Genomic DNA, 17,057 nt, shown 5'->3' with positions numbered 1-17,057 from the left:
TCGAAAAGCAAATTTTTTTCGCGAATATCGCAACTTCGCGATTTCGCGAATATTTCGAATATAGTGCTATATATTCGTAAAAACGAATATTCGTTTTTTGTTTTTTCCCCCCCCCCCCACAAAATTACAGTACACATATAATTGATTGTTTCCCAAAGGTCCAACAGCTCAGATCTTACTCACATTGCCTAGAAAGTGATTGAGGCGCGAATCTTCGTAAGGCGATTTTATTAGCGCACATGCGAATATCGGCACGTCCCAGAACAGAGGCAAAGGGCTTTGCATTCATACATTAGTGAATTGAGTTGCGAATCTTCGTAAGGCGATTTTATTAGCGCACATGCGAATATCTACACTTGTCCCAGAACAGAGGCAAAGGGCTTTGCATTCATACATTAGTGATTGAATTGAGCTGCGAATCTTCGTAATGCGATTTTATTAACGCAAATGCAAATATCTACACTTGTCCCCAGAACAGAGAGGCAAAGGCCTGTGCATTCATATAGTATAGCACCATATTCGCGAATACGTAGAACTTCGTAAAATTCGATTAACGAAAATTCGTATTTTTTATTTTACTTTCCACCTTACAGATTACATTGATCTGTACTCTGTCAACTACTGTCATCACCCCCCACTGTATCTCGATTGATTCCCAAAAGTCTCACATTCCCTAGAAAGTGATTGAGGTGCGAATCTTCGTAAGGCGATTTTATTAGCGCACATGCGAATATCTACACTTGTCCCAGAACAGAGGCAAAGGGCATTGCATTCATACATTAGTGATTGAATTGAGTTGCGAATCTTCGTAAGGCGATTTCATTAGCGCACATGTGAATTTTGCATAAAATATATGTATAATGCGATGCGAAAATTCGAATTATCGCATATGCGAAATAATAACGAATTTGAATAATCGCGAATATTTTACGAATATTCTTTCGAATATTCACAAAATTTCGCGAATTCGAATATGGGACATGCCGCTCAACACTAGTGCTGGGCCTAAATTTATGACAATGGACTGTTGCAGTGGTGGGTGACGTGAAGCCTGATTCTCTGCTATGACATGCAGACTGATTCTCTGCTGACATGAAGCCAGATTGTCTGTTACGGGACCTCTCTCCTCTGCCTGGGTGCTGGGCCTAAATATATGCCAATGGACTGTTGCAGTGGTGGCTGACGTGAAGCCTCATTCTCTGCTATGACATGCAGACTAATTCTCTGCTGACATGAAGCCAGATTGTCTGTTACGGGACCTCTCTCCTCTGCCTGGGTGCCGGGGCCTAAATATCTGAGAATGGACTGTTCCAGTGGTGGGTGACGGGAAGCCAGATTCTCTGCTATGGAACCTCTCTCCAATTGATTTTGGTTAATTTTTATTTATTTAATTTTTATTTTAATTCATTTCCCTATCCACATTTGTTTGCAGGGGATTTACCTACATGTTGCTGCCTTTTGCAGCCCTCTAGCTCTTTCCTGGGCTGTTTTACAGCCTTTTTAGTGCCGAAAAGTTCGGGTCCCCATTGACTTCAATGGGGTTCGGGTTCGGGACGAAGTTCGGATCGGGTTCGGATCCCGAACCCGAACATTTCCGGGATGTTCGGCCGAACTTCTCGAACCCGAACATCCAGGTGTTCGCTCAACTCTACTTGCTAGTGTTTCAATGTGGACAATTCTCTGGAACCACAGAAGCAGCAGACATATTTATATAGAATTTCAGGCTGAAAGCTCCTACTGTTACTGATACATTGTAACAGAACCTTTGTGAAAGTAAGGAAATAGAATGGAGTCACAGCTTCTTAACGGACACTTCCATCAAAATGTTTGTGTCACATATTAACATCCTGTATGTGAATATTCTATGCAATTTTTCTTTATAGAAATTGGCTGGATGGTTTTCTGGATAGAATTTTTTTGAAGTCACTCCGTGGATTCTACTTCCTGTCCTGACTCTTTAAGTTCCTCTTTGTTTGGACTTTTAGCACCGTAAACAGTTTCTCTTAACTTTCTCAGTCAGGCCATCACCGAGACCAGAGAGGGAAGAGAATGAGTGACTCAATTAGATCACACATTACACTGATCAATGCAATAGTCATCTGTCGATATCTTTATCAAGAAAACAATAGAGCAGCCATTATTATTATCCCAGTTCTACATCCACCATTATTATGAGGATTACCCTGCAGATAAAATCTTCCCATCACAGCAAAGGTTTACCTATCTATATAGAACTTCCTATAACTTGTGCTGACTGCTAAAGGAGAACATCATGTTGTATTTAATTATCAATGGTTTAGAACTGTCCAAATAAAAAGAAAAACAAATATTCTAAAAAAATGTTTTCTACAAAAATTGAATTTGAAAAATACTCCTCTTGGATGGAACTGTCCCATTAAAGATACAAATGCTTCTAGTTACTGACAGCAAGCAGAGATCTAGAAAATCTTGAGTTTTTGAAACAAAGTTGAATAGAAATGAATTGAATGAATTATCTTTATTTGCATATAACTTGAGGATCCCTAATGAATTGGCGCCAAGTCACCAATGATCCAGTGCCTAATCCCAGCCTCCATCTTCCTCTACCTGGCTGCCGTGACTGAAGGTAATGGTGGTACATTTTAGTAAGACACCGTCTGCAGGATCTCCTCAAAAGCAGATACTGTGCAGTCAAAACTATATTTAACCGTCATATAGTTGATCATTAAAGATATCATATATTACTCACATGTACCTCATGGGCTGATTTCCAGGGAAAAACGCTGATATGGACATTAGGATGCACCGTATCATAAAACTACAAGAGAATGATTAATGATAACAGTAAATAAATGTTTAAACTTAGTACTATTAAAATGAATCACTAATACATATGAAAGGATATTTTTCCTGACACAGAACTCCCATTTTTTGCATCGAAATACAAATGACAAAATTCTGTCTGCCTGCAGCAACCACAAGGGGGAGCCTTGGAGCTTACTGCACACTACCTTCGGCTCTGGTCACACCTTATTACCGCTACATTTTGCAGTGATTGTGCCTAGTACCGCAGTTCTCTGTAGCACTGTCCCATACTTACCTACAATACCAGGCACAGTCACTACACAGTGTACAGAGCTGGTGAACAATACAGAGGCGGCAGCAGTCACCAGAGCCTCACAGCCCCTTCAATCAGCTGATTATGAAGGTGCTGGGAATCAGACCCCCACTGATCTGATATCGGTGACCTATCTTAATAAAAAGTCGCCCATATTAAAGGGCATCTGTCAGCAGACTTGTACCTATGACACTGGCTGACCTGTTACATGTGCGCTTGGCAGCTAAAGGCATCTGTGTTGGTCCCATGTTCATATGTGCTGCATTGCTGAGAAAAATATGTTACAATATGCAAATGAGCCTCTAGGAGTAAAGGGGGCGTTGCCATTACACCTAGAGGCTCTGCTCTCTCTGCAACTGCCACGCCCTCTGCACTTTGATTGACAGGACCAGGCAGTGATGACATTTACACTGCCTGGTCTTGTCAATCGTAGTGGAGAGGGCGTGGCAGTTGCCGAGAGAGCAGAGCCTCAAGGTGTAACGGTAACGCCCCTGTTGCTCCTAGAGGCTCATTTGCATATATTTAAAAATATATATAATTCTCAGCAATGCGGGCACATATGAACATGGGACCAACACAGATGCCTTCAGCTGCCAAGCGCACATGTAACAGGTCAGCCGGTGTCATAGGTACAAATCTGCTGACAGATGCCTAAAAGTTTAGGAGTAAAGAAGCGCTTGCTGTTCGCATTAGGCTACATGCACACGACCGTATGTGTTTTGCGGTCCGCAAATTGCGGATCCGAAAAAATAAATAAACGGATGACATCTGTATGCCATCCGTTTTTTGTTTTTTTTTGCGGATCCATTGTAACAATGCCTAAAATGGACAAGAATAGGACATGGTTTATTTTTTTTGCGGGACTACGGAACGGACATACTGATGCGGACAGCACACGGTGTACTGTCTGCATTTATTGCGGACCCATTGAAATGAATGGATCCGCATCCTATCCGCGAAAACAAAAAAAACGGAACGGACACGGAAACAAACAACGTTCGTGTGCATGTAGCCTTACACTTACATTTTGCTCCTTACACTCCTTTGAAGTACTACTGTTAGGCGATGTACAGCATCCATCCAACCATTTTGAGTAACACTTTCTTATCAACCCATTTTCATCTCAGTTTGCCTTATTAATCAGATATTTCGAAAAATAATAATAGCAGAAACCTTCATATTTACATACCGGTCATCAAACCAGTGACAACATCAGGCATCATCTACAGTGCTTTATCTGATGCAAAGGAGGGGACTTTTAGCGCTGTGTTGTATAGCGTTTTATACTATGCCATAGGTTTAGGGTAGGATTATGTACTCAGTATGAGCAGAATAACACAAAGACCCAGTGAACGCAGCTCGCTTGCTAAACAAAGAACGTATTTCATTAAAGAAGAAGTGCATGAATAAAGACTGAGCGCTGCTTTGCTGTTTTCTCTGTGGCTCAAAGCGAATGCACTGTAATGGTTGATAAAGATTTTATGCACCTCGTTCGGAGAAGTCGTGCTGCTCCCTGCATAATTTGGATTGGAAAACCCACTGGTAGTATTGCCTTTATGTTTCCTGTTGGAGAATAAAATGAAAGGAAGCATTAATTTTAAATAGCGAGATCATAAAGTTTTAAAGGAAGAGACATCTAAACGGACGAGACTATAACAGCCAAATATTATTTTTCCTGCTATTCACATATACCGCGCAAGCGGAGATGGATGAGAAAATAAAAGGGTCAGTCAAGGAAGGAATACAGTTTGAGAAATAATGACATCCCCTGTGTCCAGCCTGTGGATGATGTGGTACAACCAGGAAAAATAGTAACTCATTTCCATATTAAAGAGGTTGTCCCATGAAAAATAGACTACATTTTTCAAACTTTATACTTTTGTAGTTGCATGTAAATTAAAATGTTATATAGCCAATGAGTTATTCAATAAAATGTATCTGTATAGCGCCACCTGCTGTTTGCTCTTTTTCTTATTTTTATGTGTACCTTCCTGAGGTGGACGCACATGCTCAGTTCCTTCTTTCAAATGCCAGACAAAAACCGTTGCATACAACAATTTTTGCCCTCTTAAAAACCGGCACCTCTATTGGAAACCAGTCGGATCCGCGCTGGTTCCCATTATAGTCGATGGGGTCCACCGGTGATCAGCAGTATCCGACTAGATCAGATATCCTGTGGATAAGGGATAAGTTGTCTTCACGGGAAAACCCATTTAAAGGTCCTGCAAGGGTAACTAGACCTTTCTTGGCTGATACTGTCTATTTTCTGCCTGGAACTGCATTATAATACCCGTCCTAAGTGGATTTTAGATTAGCAGTTAGCCAATGTATGCTGTGGATGTCACCATTTGCAATATATAGAAATATCTAAGGCAAGTCCACATTTTGACACCTATTCCTCACCAATTTTTAATTTTTTTTTGTTGCATTTATGTCTTGTGTGGACAAAACATAAATGCCTGTGATGGCTAACCTCCGGAACTCCAGCTGTGGTAAAACTACGACTCCCATGATGTACACTTGCTGGGCTGATCTCAGAACTCCACAGAAATGAATGGAGCATGCTGGGCATCATAGTTTCACCACCGCTGGTGTGCTGGAGTTTAGCCATTAATGCCCTAAACCCTAGCAAAGCTGGTATTTGAAAAGAGACTATCTGTAATGGAATTCTTTTACAATCCACCTGAAGTCCTTTTCACAAGGGGTTTTTGGGGTATCACAAACTGTAAATACAGTCCAGCTGATCGACCACCTGTGGCCATGGACATGAACCTTGCAGTTTTCTCCCACCATATAACCATTAGCAGTCCTATAACGTTTGTGTGATTTTTTTTTTTTTGCGTTTGTGAAAGCAATTTTTTTTTACAAAAATAAATCTGTGCGCCTTTTAAGGGGCCACAGGGGGGTTAAGTAGAAAGGTTGTAGAGTATTGATTTTTGTATGTTCTCCTGAAGAACATTTTGTTTCTGAACTGAAAACATCCATTGTGGTAAAGAAACCCTGCAATCTTCCAGAATCAATCCTTTGGATTTCTAGTTCCAGCTTCAATTATTTTCTTAAAGTTTTCTACCAATTTTGCTTGAGTCTGCGATGGTGTACTTTGCACCAAATTTATCAAAAGTCGCACATTGTTAAATTTGATACCCGACAGAAATGCTACTCCAGTTTTTTATGCCACCCCCCTTCCCTATAGTCATTTGTGACTTTTATTGCTACTTTTAAATAAGTGTTAAATCTGGAGTGAAATTAATTACCATAGCCAATTATGCCCACTGTCCCAGCCACTTTTCAAAACTGGAGTTAGTTTTGTGAAAATGCAAAAAGTCACAAATGTTTGCGTAAGTAAGGCCAAAAAGTTGCAAAACCCTATATTGCAAATTTTTAGAAGCTGTAACTGAATTCTTTATAAATTTTACCCTACATCCCTCTATCTAGCTACCTAACATTTATGAAATATCTGTGGACTAATGGGCCCATTATACCTCTGTGTTGTATGAAACCATAGTAAGGCATCCATGGAGGTACATAAGGCCCTGCTATATTTCCCTCTATTTCATACCTCCATAATACAGGATCCAAAGGAGCATGGCACCATTTTTTCCAGCTTTCATTTCTAGTACTGCTAAGGCCCAGTTCACACATCAGTTATTTGATCAGTTATTTCCATCAGTTTTTGTGAGCCAAAACCAGGAGTGGAGGTGACACAGACATAAGGTATAATTGAAAGATCTATTCCTGTTCTGTGATTTTGACCCGTACCTGGTTTTGGCTCACAATAACTGATGGAAATCACTGATCAAATAACGGACGTGTGAACAAGGCCTAAGTGTGATAAACGGCTTGCTATGAGACCCAGTAAATAAAGGAACCAGCTTACCTTTTACAGGAGTAGAATAAGAAGACAATAATAGCTCCCGTCAATAGAAACGCTAATCCAATACTAATACCAATCCACAGACCTGTATGGATAGAAGACACATATCCCAAATTTAGTAAAATCATTAAAAAAATTACTGGTTTTATGGATCTTAAGGGGTTGCTACATGTACACATTGGGGATACCTCCATCCCAATGCTAAAACCTACATGTTCCAGCAAACGTTCCTGTTCCCATACCATACAATATATACCAAAAAAATACAGCAACAATGGTGAAGTGTGGGTGCAATCTTTGCATGGCCATCGGTTGTGGCCCAATGGATATAAAAACTTGAAGAATGAGGGAACACTCCAAAAACCGTAATGCTTAGAGCACGTGTTCTTCTTACCTGTGTTATCAGTTTCTGGCGTATTCAGAGATACTTCAGGTGAATGGACGTGACATCGTATTCCCTGCCATTTTCCTTTGCAACTGAAAAGAAATCATAGGTCATAAGAGAAAAAAATGGTCATAGAGATTATACATTTTCTAAATCAGAGCAGCAGCCATAAGATAAATGGTTTCACATACTGTATAAAAGATCGCAGGAAGCAAATATGGAGTATGTCAGACAACATGGTGGGCATCTTGGGCTCTATTATTCAATTTTGACTCCATTTCTTACATCAGATACTGAAAGCAGATACTATAACCTGACAGTTTTAAAACAGCATATTTCAGATTTTTTTCTCCAGTTATGGTTGCAATAGTTCGAAACATGGTCACAACTGTCTGGCCAATTGGTGGGATCTACCAGCATTTTGTTGGCTACAATATCTTCATCTCAACATCTAATGCGACCTTAAAGGATTTATCCAGGAATGGCTCATGATGACCTCTCCTCAGGATAAGTCATCATTATTACTAGGGATGAGCAAATCGACTTCGGAGGAAACATCTGAAGTCGATTCGCATAAAACTTCGTTTCAATATTGTACGCAGCGAGCGCTCTGTACAGTTTTAGAATGTATTGGCTCCGATGAGCCTAACTTATTACTTCGCGAAGTCTCGCGAGACTTAGAATAATAACTTCAGAAATTGATTTACACTGTAAAGAAACATTTCCCAAACTCGGGTTCGGTTCTAAGGTACCACTTAGAACCGAATCCGAGTTCGGGAAATGTTTTTTTTATGGATTTGCTCATCCCTAATTATTACATTAGCGGGGGTCTGAGTCCCGTTACCCCTGCCGATCAGCTGTTTCATGGAGCCACTGCGGTCACCGGAGCTCTGATGAGTGCGGCGGCCTCCCAGCAGCTTTCCAAGCACACTGCAGTACATTGTATAGCAGCAGTGCTTGGTATTGCAGCTCAGCCCCATTCACTTCAATGGGGCTGAGCTGCTCCTAGGTCACGTGACCGATGCACGGTGATGTGGCCGCAGTGATCATGGAGCGCCAGGTTCTTCTAACAGTTGTCAGATCCCCCCCCATCTGAAATTAATGACCTATCCAGAGAATAGGTCATCAATATTAATTACCGGATAACCACTTTAAAGAGAGCAAAGAAGGATTGAGTGATTGCTACATACTGTGATTAAATGGAATTCAATAATAGAACAGTTTATAGTAAAATCCTAAGCTCCTCGTAGGGGTGACTACAGACGGATGACGTGTTATTATTTAAAGGGATTGTACCACATAATATATGCTCCATATTTCAAACCAGCACCTGGATCTGAATATTTTTGTAGTTGCATGCCATTACAAATTTAGTACTGCCACTGAGTTATTTAATAAAAGGTAACTGCTGTTTGTTCATTCCTTATTTCTCTGTCCACCTCAGTAACATCACTGGGGTGGTCGCACATGCTCAGTTCTATCCTTCAACTACCACCAGCTGTATCTACTGTTAGAAGCTGTGACAGTTACTAGGGAAGAGCTGCAGCAGAAAGGACATGCCCCCTGAGCTGCCAGCCTGAAATAAATCTAGCTAAGCTAGAAAGTAATGAATGGGGAGACATCTGCATCCCTGTCAGGTACGGGGCTGGTTCTAGCTTTGTTAGAAAGAGATTGCCTGATTTAGATTTTTTTTTTTTCACATTAATCATGGCATAGCCCCTTTAAAGGGAACCAATCAGCATGATTTGTGCTTTTTTTGTTTTGTGTTTGATTATTTGTGTGACATGCTGCAACATTGCATTTTTCCCCTGTTTTTAGGAATAAATAAAGTTTATCTTATCTTTTCCCTTATCTTATGAACCACTTTCACTGCGGTTTGTGACCTGAAACGAGTTTGCCAAAGTTATTTCCATTATTCACTGGGAGGCTCAAAAGTTCACTGGGTATTTCTGGACTCCATAAAGTAAAAACCAGCACCGTTCTTAAAAGCTGTGGCGATCCTTTATTCTTGAGTACAGTAAGCACATACAAATAATCACGACACCCCGACTGTAAACGCGTTTCGGACAAACTATTAATTGCTAATGATTAAGGACATGTAGTTTGCCTGAAACGCGTTTACAGTCGGGGTGGTGTGATTATTTGTATGTGCTTGCTGTACGCTCAAGAATAAAGGATCACAGCTTTTAAGAACGGTGCTGGTTTTTACTTTATGGATTACAAAAGGTCGAGAATCGGACTACAACCATGCACATGTGGTACAAGAAAGGTACAGGTGAGCTGGAGTGTACTGCTGTGTATTTCTGGACTGTCTAGATGTTCTGTTCAGTCTTCTTTAAGCCTGCCGGGTTGCCTATAAAGGTAGAGCAGAAAACCTTTGCATACACAAAGTGTTTGCCCATGTGTGGAAAGGGAAAATTTCCCCTAGTTGGCAAAGTAATTGTTGTGTGGTCGTTCCAGAGGAGACAGGGAAAGGTGCATGCAACCGTCAAACGCCCATTTCCTGAAGGTGGCTGTGCTGACCAGTCAAGCTCTGGCTGACTGGCCAATCAGAGGTGTAGGCAGGGGATTTAAACCGGGTACTGATACCCAGTCAGTTTGGGTATAGTGTCATGTCTCCTGTGTGTGATCCTGTGACTTGTGCCTGATCTCTCGTTTACCCTCTTGGCTAGTTCCACTAATTAACCTCTTGGCTAATGATTTGGGAACCTCTGTACTTTCTAGGTTTGGACTAGTGATGAGTGAAACGAGCTTCGGATGTTACATCTGAAGTCGCTTCATTCAAAACTTTGAATTATTACTGTACGGAGATCCGTCTCTGTACAGTATTAAAATGTTTGGGCTCCGACGAGCCGAAGTTAGACTTCGTTGAATAACTTTGGTTATTGGTTTTTAAAGTGGAAAACCACTTAAAAACTTGAAACCGAACTCGGCTTCGGTTCAGAGATACCAGTTTGGTTTCAAGTTTTAAAGTGGTTTTCCACTTTAAAAATCAATAACCGAAGTTATTCGACAAAGTCTAACTTCGGCTCATCGGAGCCCAAACAATTTAATACTGTACGAAAACGGATCTCCGTACAGCATCAATCTAAAGTTTTGAATGAAGCGACTTTGAATGTAAGATCTGAAGCGCGCTTTACTCATCACTAGTTTGGACCTTAGCTTGTTCTACCAATGAACCTCTTGGCTATATACGTATGTACCATCCTGGTTTTGACTCCAGCTTGCTTTTTCCTTTGATCATCTGGTTAGATTTGCAACCGGCAAACTTGCACCTATTTCCTGTCGATTTACTCCATCGATGCAACCTGGGTCTCTAGCAGCTTAGTCCATCCTGCCTTTTGGCAGGCACTGGGGGATATCTAGTGGTAGCCCTAGTCTCTGCTAACTGGAGTGGTGTATATGACAGGTAGCTGTTTTGAGTTTGTTGGCTGTGGTTCTGGTCAGTGGTGTCTGTAGTTATCACTGCAGTCTGCTTGCTGTTCTACAGCACTGCCTTGCAAACACCAGATTGCGCGCAATCTGTGGATCGTGTTGTAGACATCGTCCACATAAATCAACCAGGACCACGGACAGGCTTATCAAAGACTGAACAGGACACGTAAATGGTCTGGATCTGCCCAGTGGACATTTGAACCGTCATTTAAATATGACACCAGAGTTTTTTATAGTACTTTTTCATAAGGTATGAAGAGTTACAATTGACTAAGGCAGGGGTGGCCAACCTGTGGCTCTTGAGCCACATGCGGCTCTTTGCTTCTTCAAGTGAGGCTCTAGCTGTGAAGCCAGGGAGCACGCTGCACCCCATGCTCAGATCTTTTTTCCTTATCGGGCACTGTTACTACTTTGCATCTCCAGCTCACTCTCCACTACATCCTGATGCACACAGTGTAAGAACGTAGTACGTGGAGACACGCACTATGACCTGACATTGCGCTCATCAGGTCACAGTGGAGAGCATGTCAGACCTGCAAAGTAGCAGGTGCCCGACTGAGCAGGAGCCCAGTGCCTGATCAGGAGAGGGAAGAGATCGGAGCATGGGGGGGGGGGGGGTTGTCCTGATCTGGGCAATTGGGGGTCTGATCTGAGCATGGGGGGGGAGGGTCCAGATCTGAGCAATAGGGGTCTGATCTGATCATGAGGTTTCAGATTTGAGCATGGGTTGGTCAGGTCTGAGCATGGGGGGGGGCAGATTTGAAAGGGGGGAGATCTGAGCATGAGGGGGGATCTGAGCATGTGAAGGAGATCTGAGCACTGAGGGTCTGACACTGGGAGTCTGATTTGTGTTGTCTGATCCAAGCATTGGGGGTCTGATTTGGGGGGTTTGATTTGGAAGTCTGATGAGGTTTGGGGATCTTATTGTAGGTCAGATAAGGATTAGGGATCTGATTTAGGAGTCTGATCTGAGGTCTGATGAAAAATATATTTTTGAATATTAATCTTAATATTAATCTTAATTTTCTTTGTTAAAACCTAGGTGCATCTTGTAGGGCGAAAAATACGGTAACTGTGTGTAAATGTATAGCCTGTGGCTCCTAGTAGTCATACTTTTTTTTTTTAGGCTCTTTGTGTATGTAAGGTTGGCCACCCCTGGACTAAGGGATATCATTTTTGAAAGATTTTTGTAGGTCACAAATGATGACTATACTATACCGTCTATACCAGGGGTGCACAACCTTTTCTGGTTGGGGGCCACATTGTCAGACTGAAGGAATCCCAAGGGACAAAAATAAAAGTTAAAGGGGTATTACCAACTGAAATTCTGTATTTATGGAGTATTGTATATACTATAAATGATTGGTTATATCTCCAGAATTCCCATATAATGGGAGAATACATGAAAAATGTATGTGAGCAGCCACAAGACATAGACATACATGTTTGTCTGCAGATGTTGGCAGCCGCACAGAATGATATCAAGGGCTGTATGTGGCCCCCGGGCCGCAGGTTGTGCACCCCTGGTATATACTGTCTATACAGAGGTGTTTGGGGCTCTGTATTAGAAAAGCTCCGACCACTATATGGTAGTTATATATCAAGAACTTAATCAGCACAGAATGCTAGATATAAAATCAACTTGATGATAAAAGGTGGAGATTCACTTCTCAATAAAGATAAAATGCCTACAACTTTATTACTAGGCTTCATACTTGTTCAGTTAAACTCCCCATAGATTCGCTTTTCAGCTTTTTCCGCCCACGAAATTGTTTAAATGACTGGGCAAACAGTATTTGAGATGTGCTGACTCTTCATGCTGTAGATCCCAGATGCAATACTAAATGAATTTGCCAGTGGATGTGCCATGCGTTCATTTCTATTCTCGTGACAGGATGATGATGGATAAGTCATTAGAGAAGTGCCAGGAGGCCAATAGGTAGGCTCATCTCAAAAGAAACAATTTAATGAACAATACTTGGAAAGGTCACATAGAAGACTTGTTGTAGGAAGCAGTTCTATAAAGTAACAAACACTAGACAGAGCAAACAAGACTAAGAAGGTAGGTATCATTTATGGTGGTTATGGTGCCATAGAAGCTGCTGAGTATTCTGGAGGTTGTTCAGTTTCAGCAGCCTCTAGCACATAGTTGCTTGCTTACTTGTGCGATAAATGACATGGAGTAATAAGTTATTATTACTCTATTTACATATTTATTATGTCTTGTGTTCACAATGGAAGTGTCACGGTCTGTGGTTCAGGTTGGCCTTCCTCTTCCACTGCTGTGTCTGGTGTCCCCAATGTCTGCTTTCTCTCTCCTCTCCTGGTCAATGCTGGGGCCTCTGCTGTTGCATTGTGCACATGTGCTTAACATAGATTTTTAAAGAGCCAGTATGTATCAATACTATTCTGCCTCAGAATATGCACAGTACCCCAAAACAGGGTATTTACAAATTGCTTCTTTTTGTATAATGTTCAGATTTATTGCAAACGGTATAGCACTGTATGGATCAGTCAGGATTAACAATCCTGACTCTGACCCTGTAGGAAGCTAGGTGATGGACTTAGGTCTGCCCCTAGTTCAGAGTTGAGTGTGTGTTAGCTGTATGTGAGGGGAGCTACATGGAGCTTTGCATCAAGAAAACCATCTCTACTATACAGTACTCCAGAAAGAGAGAGAAAGAACTAGAAGGTCCAGAATCTGCATGGCCGAGAATTAGAGTCAGTATGGCATTTGCCGTTTACGGCTGATAAAGACTTTACTGCAGTGAGAGGGACATTGCTAACACACCTTTCACACTTGGACACGGTCCTGGCCAGTCGTATCTTAATCCTGTACCCCTCAGCTGGGAATTACAGACAATTTAAAAGAACCTTATTGCCAGCCTTAGATTCTGCAGAGAAAGGCCTTTGAGAGGTAGAGGGAAGGAGTACTACAGCTCCCATCCTGGTTTATACCATTAATTGCTATCTGGGGAGATTTACACCGTGCACTGTTTGACACCATTGGATAGACTACAACTCTTATTCTGAACTTTAGTAAAGTGAGTCTTGTTTGTTTTCTACAACTGGCCTGGTTACTGACTTCAGCACCATTAGCCGGTCACAGCACCTACATCTTCATCCTTGCACCGTAAAACACTTATAACACCAAGGGCACCCCAACTACCATCAGGCTGAAGCCTTAAGATCAGGATGAGTCCCGAGGGAAGAAAGGGTGCACCTTCCTATCACTACCTGGCCCTAAGGAGCATTAAGAGCCACTACCACTGACATCCTTTGTTTGTGGCACATGCCCGTTCACTTCACTCTGGGCCTGAGCAATAGGTTGCTAGTGTTCCAGCTCTGTGCTAGGGTGTTCTCTCTCTGTTTGTTACTCCTGTTCCTAACCCAGCAGAGTTTGCCTGTCTATCATATAACCTAAATTCTGTCAGCCATGACCTCTGTCCACCAACTGAGTTCCGTTTTCCAATATTGTATTAAACCCTGGTGTCACCAGCTATTGTCACATCAGATGTTGCAAAGGAAGACTACTCATGTGGTAGTGACCTAGAGGTTCTCTGCAGCGAAGACCAGATCTCTGTATCAGGGAATCAATGTAATGCCACATTCCACCTTTAATGGCGCAGCAGAGAAGTAAAACACGTGCAGGAGCTGGGATAAGACCTAAGCACAAACAACTTAAAATATATTCTGATAGTGTACATGTGCTAAAGAACAAGGAGAGTGAAGCTGCCATCTAAGTCCTAATGCCAAAAGAATACCGGTAAAACTGAAAATATAACAGGCATGGTACCTAGCAGTGCAAACTACAATGCAAATATCAGTGAGAAGAAAACCGAGCCAAGATGAAGGAGGAGGGATATCTAAAGCACAAAATACTCAGAGAAGGTAGAACAAGGAATGTGTCTGACTTTCTGCCTAAAGAGAACACACAGGGAGATAAGACAAGAGTATGAGATACTCTGACTCATCTGGGCTGACAGTACATGCAAGAGCAAGACTAGATATTCTGATTAATTAAACAAACATGGCAAAGTACCAACCACCCAAAGAGGAAGCCCCCACAGTGTGAATACAGCAGGCAATTCCAATATATTATAAGCATTTAGTACAATTGTCTTTGATGGTGCAATAGTACGGTATAATCTGTGCACAGTCCCTGGTGATCCAATGGTAGACACAATGGGGCACATTTATTAAGACCGGCATTTTAGAAGCCGGTTTTAATAACTCCTATACCTGGCGGTGGATCCGCAGAGGTTATGAAAAGGCGCAGGCTTCTACATAACTTTGGCAGATCCTCCTCCACTTCTTAATGTAAGGCAGACTCCTAGCTGTCTTACATTTACGCTGGGTTCACACCTGAGCATTTTACAGCGCGTTCCTACGGGCTGTAAAATGCTCAACAAGGAGAAACCAATGATTCCCTATGGGAATGGTTCTCACCTGGGCGTTTTACAGCGCGTACGATCGCGCTGTAAAACGCCCGACGCCCCAAGAAGTACATGAGCTTCTTAGGGGCGTCTTGTCGCGCGTTCCCGTACATAGACTTTCGGGAACGCGCGACAATGGGCGTTCGCTTGTTTCTGTATGCGCGATTGCAAATGCCGGTACAATCGCGAATACAGAGCGCTCTTTCAGAACGCTCAGGTCTGAACCCAGCGTTAGACCACTTTCTACGCCAAAAACAGGCGTAGAAAATGATAAATGACATGGACCTGTCGGACCCTCCCCTTCCCCGCCCACTCCAACTTTTTTAGACCTGCGTGATCGGGGAGAAGTTGCAGACTTTTGCGCTACAAACTGCCTAATTTAGGTGTATTTCTGTTTTATAAATGACCCCCAATCTCCAGACACGTTAGTGCAAGATTCCCTTGTGTTACCCACTTTGCTGAGCATCTAGTGGTTTATATGGTATAATTTCATGTCTATCCATCTATCCATCCATCAGTCCATCTATCTCTGAGCAGGGCACATTTTAGCTCTTGGATTACAAACGTCACATAGCAAAAGTACATTAAACATGAACATTATCCCATTAAGTAGGAGTTACTGCCTACCTTAGGCCCATGGAGATTATAAAGAAATGCTAGAGTTAATTTACAAATTTGTAACAGTAAGATACAAGTCCAACAAGGTTGAACTGGGTTACCAGAGAACCTTCCAATAGGCCAAAGTTCTGGCACGATGATGTAGCTGACCCTAAACAAGGTCTATGACAGGGATCAGCAACCTTTGGCACTGCAGCTGTTGTGAAACTACAATTCCCAGCATGCTCCATTTATTTCTGTGAGAGTTCAGAGCAGAGGAAGTATGCATGCTGGGAGTTGTAGTTTCACAACAGCTGGAGTGTCGGAGGTTGCCTACCCCTGGTCTATGAGGTCCAGCAGTGAACAACATCCCAGTGAAGCACATCCCTTAGGCTAAAGTCTCATATTGTGTTATATGGGGTCCCAATAATTCTATGGATGGGGGAGATGACTGATGTTATTTACATGGGACTGGATATTATAGAGGACTGGAGGGTAAGGAGTAATGTTATTTATATGGGACTATGTGTTGGAGAGGCTGAAGGAGGGGATTTATCTTATTTACATGGGACTGTATCTTATAGAAGACTGTAAGCAAGAGAGGTTATTTACATGGGACTGTATGTTATAGATTACTGGAGGGAGAGGAGTGATGGTATTTACATGGGACTGTATTGTATAGAAGACTGTAGGGAGAGGACAGGCATTATAATTTATGGGGGCACTACAGAGAAGAATATAACTACAGGGGGTACGGCAGATATAATTACAGGGGGCGCTGCAGGGATCATTATAAATACTGTGCGCAGTGGTGGCGGCTATTACTACTGAGGGCTCCATAGTATTAGTACTGAGGGCACTGTAGAGAAACTATGGGGGGGATTCCGCCTAGCAGTGAGCCCAGTGATGTCACCGGCACTAATGGACGGGCTTTAGCACTGCCTTAGCCTGTTAAGCCGTCCATTAATGCCAGTGACGCCACCGGGAACACTGCTAGGGCTGTAAACAAAACAGCCCTTGCCCTACGCTTTACAGCGCACACCAAGGGAGAGCATCGGAGTATGAAATGGGCTGAGTGGGGGGAGAAGGGGATATGTCTGGGTTCAGCTCTGAACCAGAACAATTGATATAAAGGGCATCTGTCCGCAGTTTTGAACCTGACCTGTTACATGTGCGCTTGGCAGCTGAAGGCATCTGTGTTGGTCCCATGTTCATATGTGTCCGCATTGCTGA

At 42.3% G+C, this 17,057-nt stretch overlaps 1 protein-coding gene across 1 annotated transcript in view; it reads right to left on the bottom strand.

Moving 5' to 3' along the window:
* Window positions 1–6,970: 6,970 nt before the first annotated feature.
* MALRD1 (MAM and LDL receptor class A domain containing 1) overlaps window positions 6,971–17,057 on the bottom strand; it is a 500,726-nt gene continuing 490,639 nt past the window's right edge. Inside the window, exons 36-37 of the mRNA XM_044295614.1 lie at window positions 7,366–7,448; window positions 6,971–7,056 (exon numbers count right to left, since the gene is read on the bottom strand). Coding sequence (XP_044151549.1) covers window positions 6,971–7,056; window positions 7,366–7,448 — 169 coding nt within the window. The remainder of the gene's footprint in view (window positions 7,057–7,365; window positions 7,449–17,057) is intronic.

The sequence above is a fragment of the Bufo gargarizans genome, chromosome 5, assembly GCF_014858855.1.
Source record: "Bufo gargarizans isolate SCDJY-AF-19 chromosome 5, ASM1485885v1, whole genome shotgun sequence".
Classification (NCBI taxonomy): domain Eukaryota; kingdom Metazoa; phylum Chordata; class Amphibia; order Anura; family Bufonidae; genus Bufo; species Bufo gargarizans.
The sequence above is the reverse complement of the archived record's forward strand: the minus strand, read 5'-3'. Positions and strand labels throughout refer to the sequence as shown.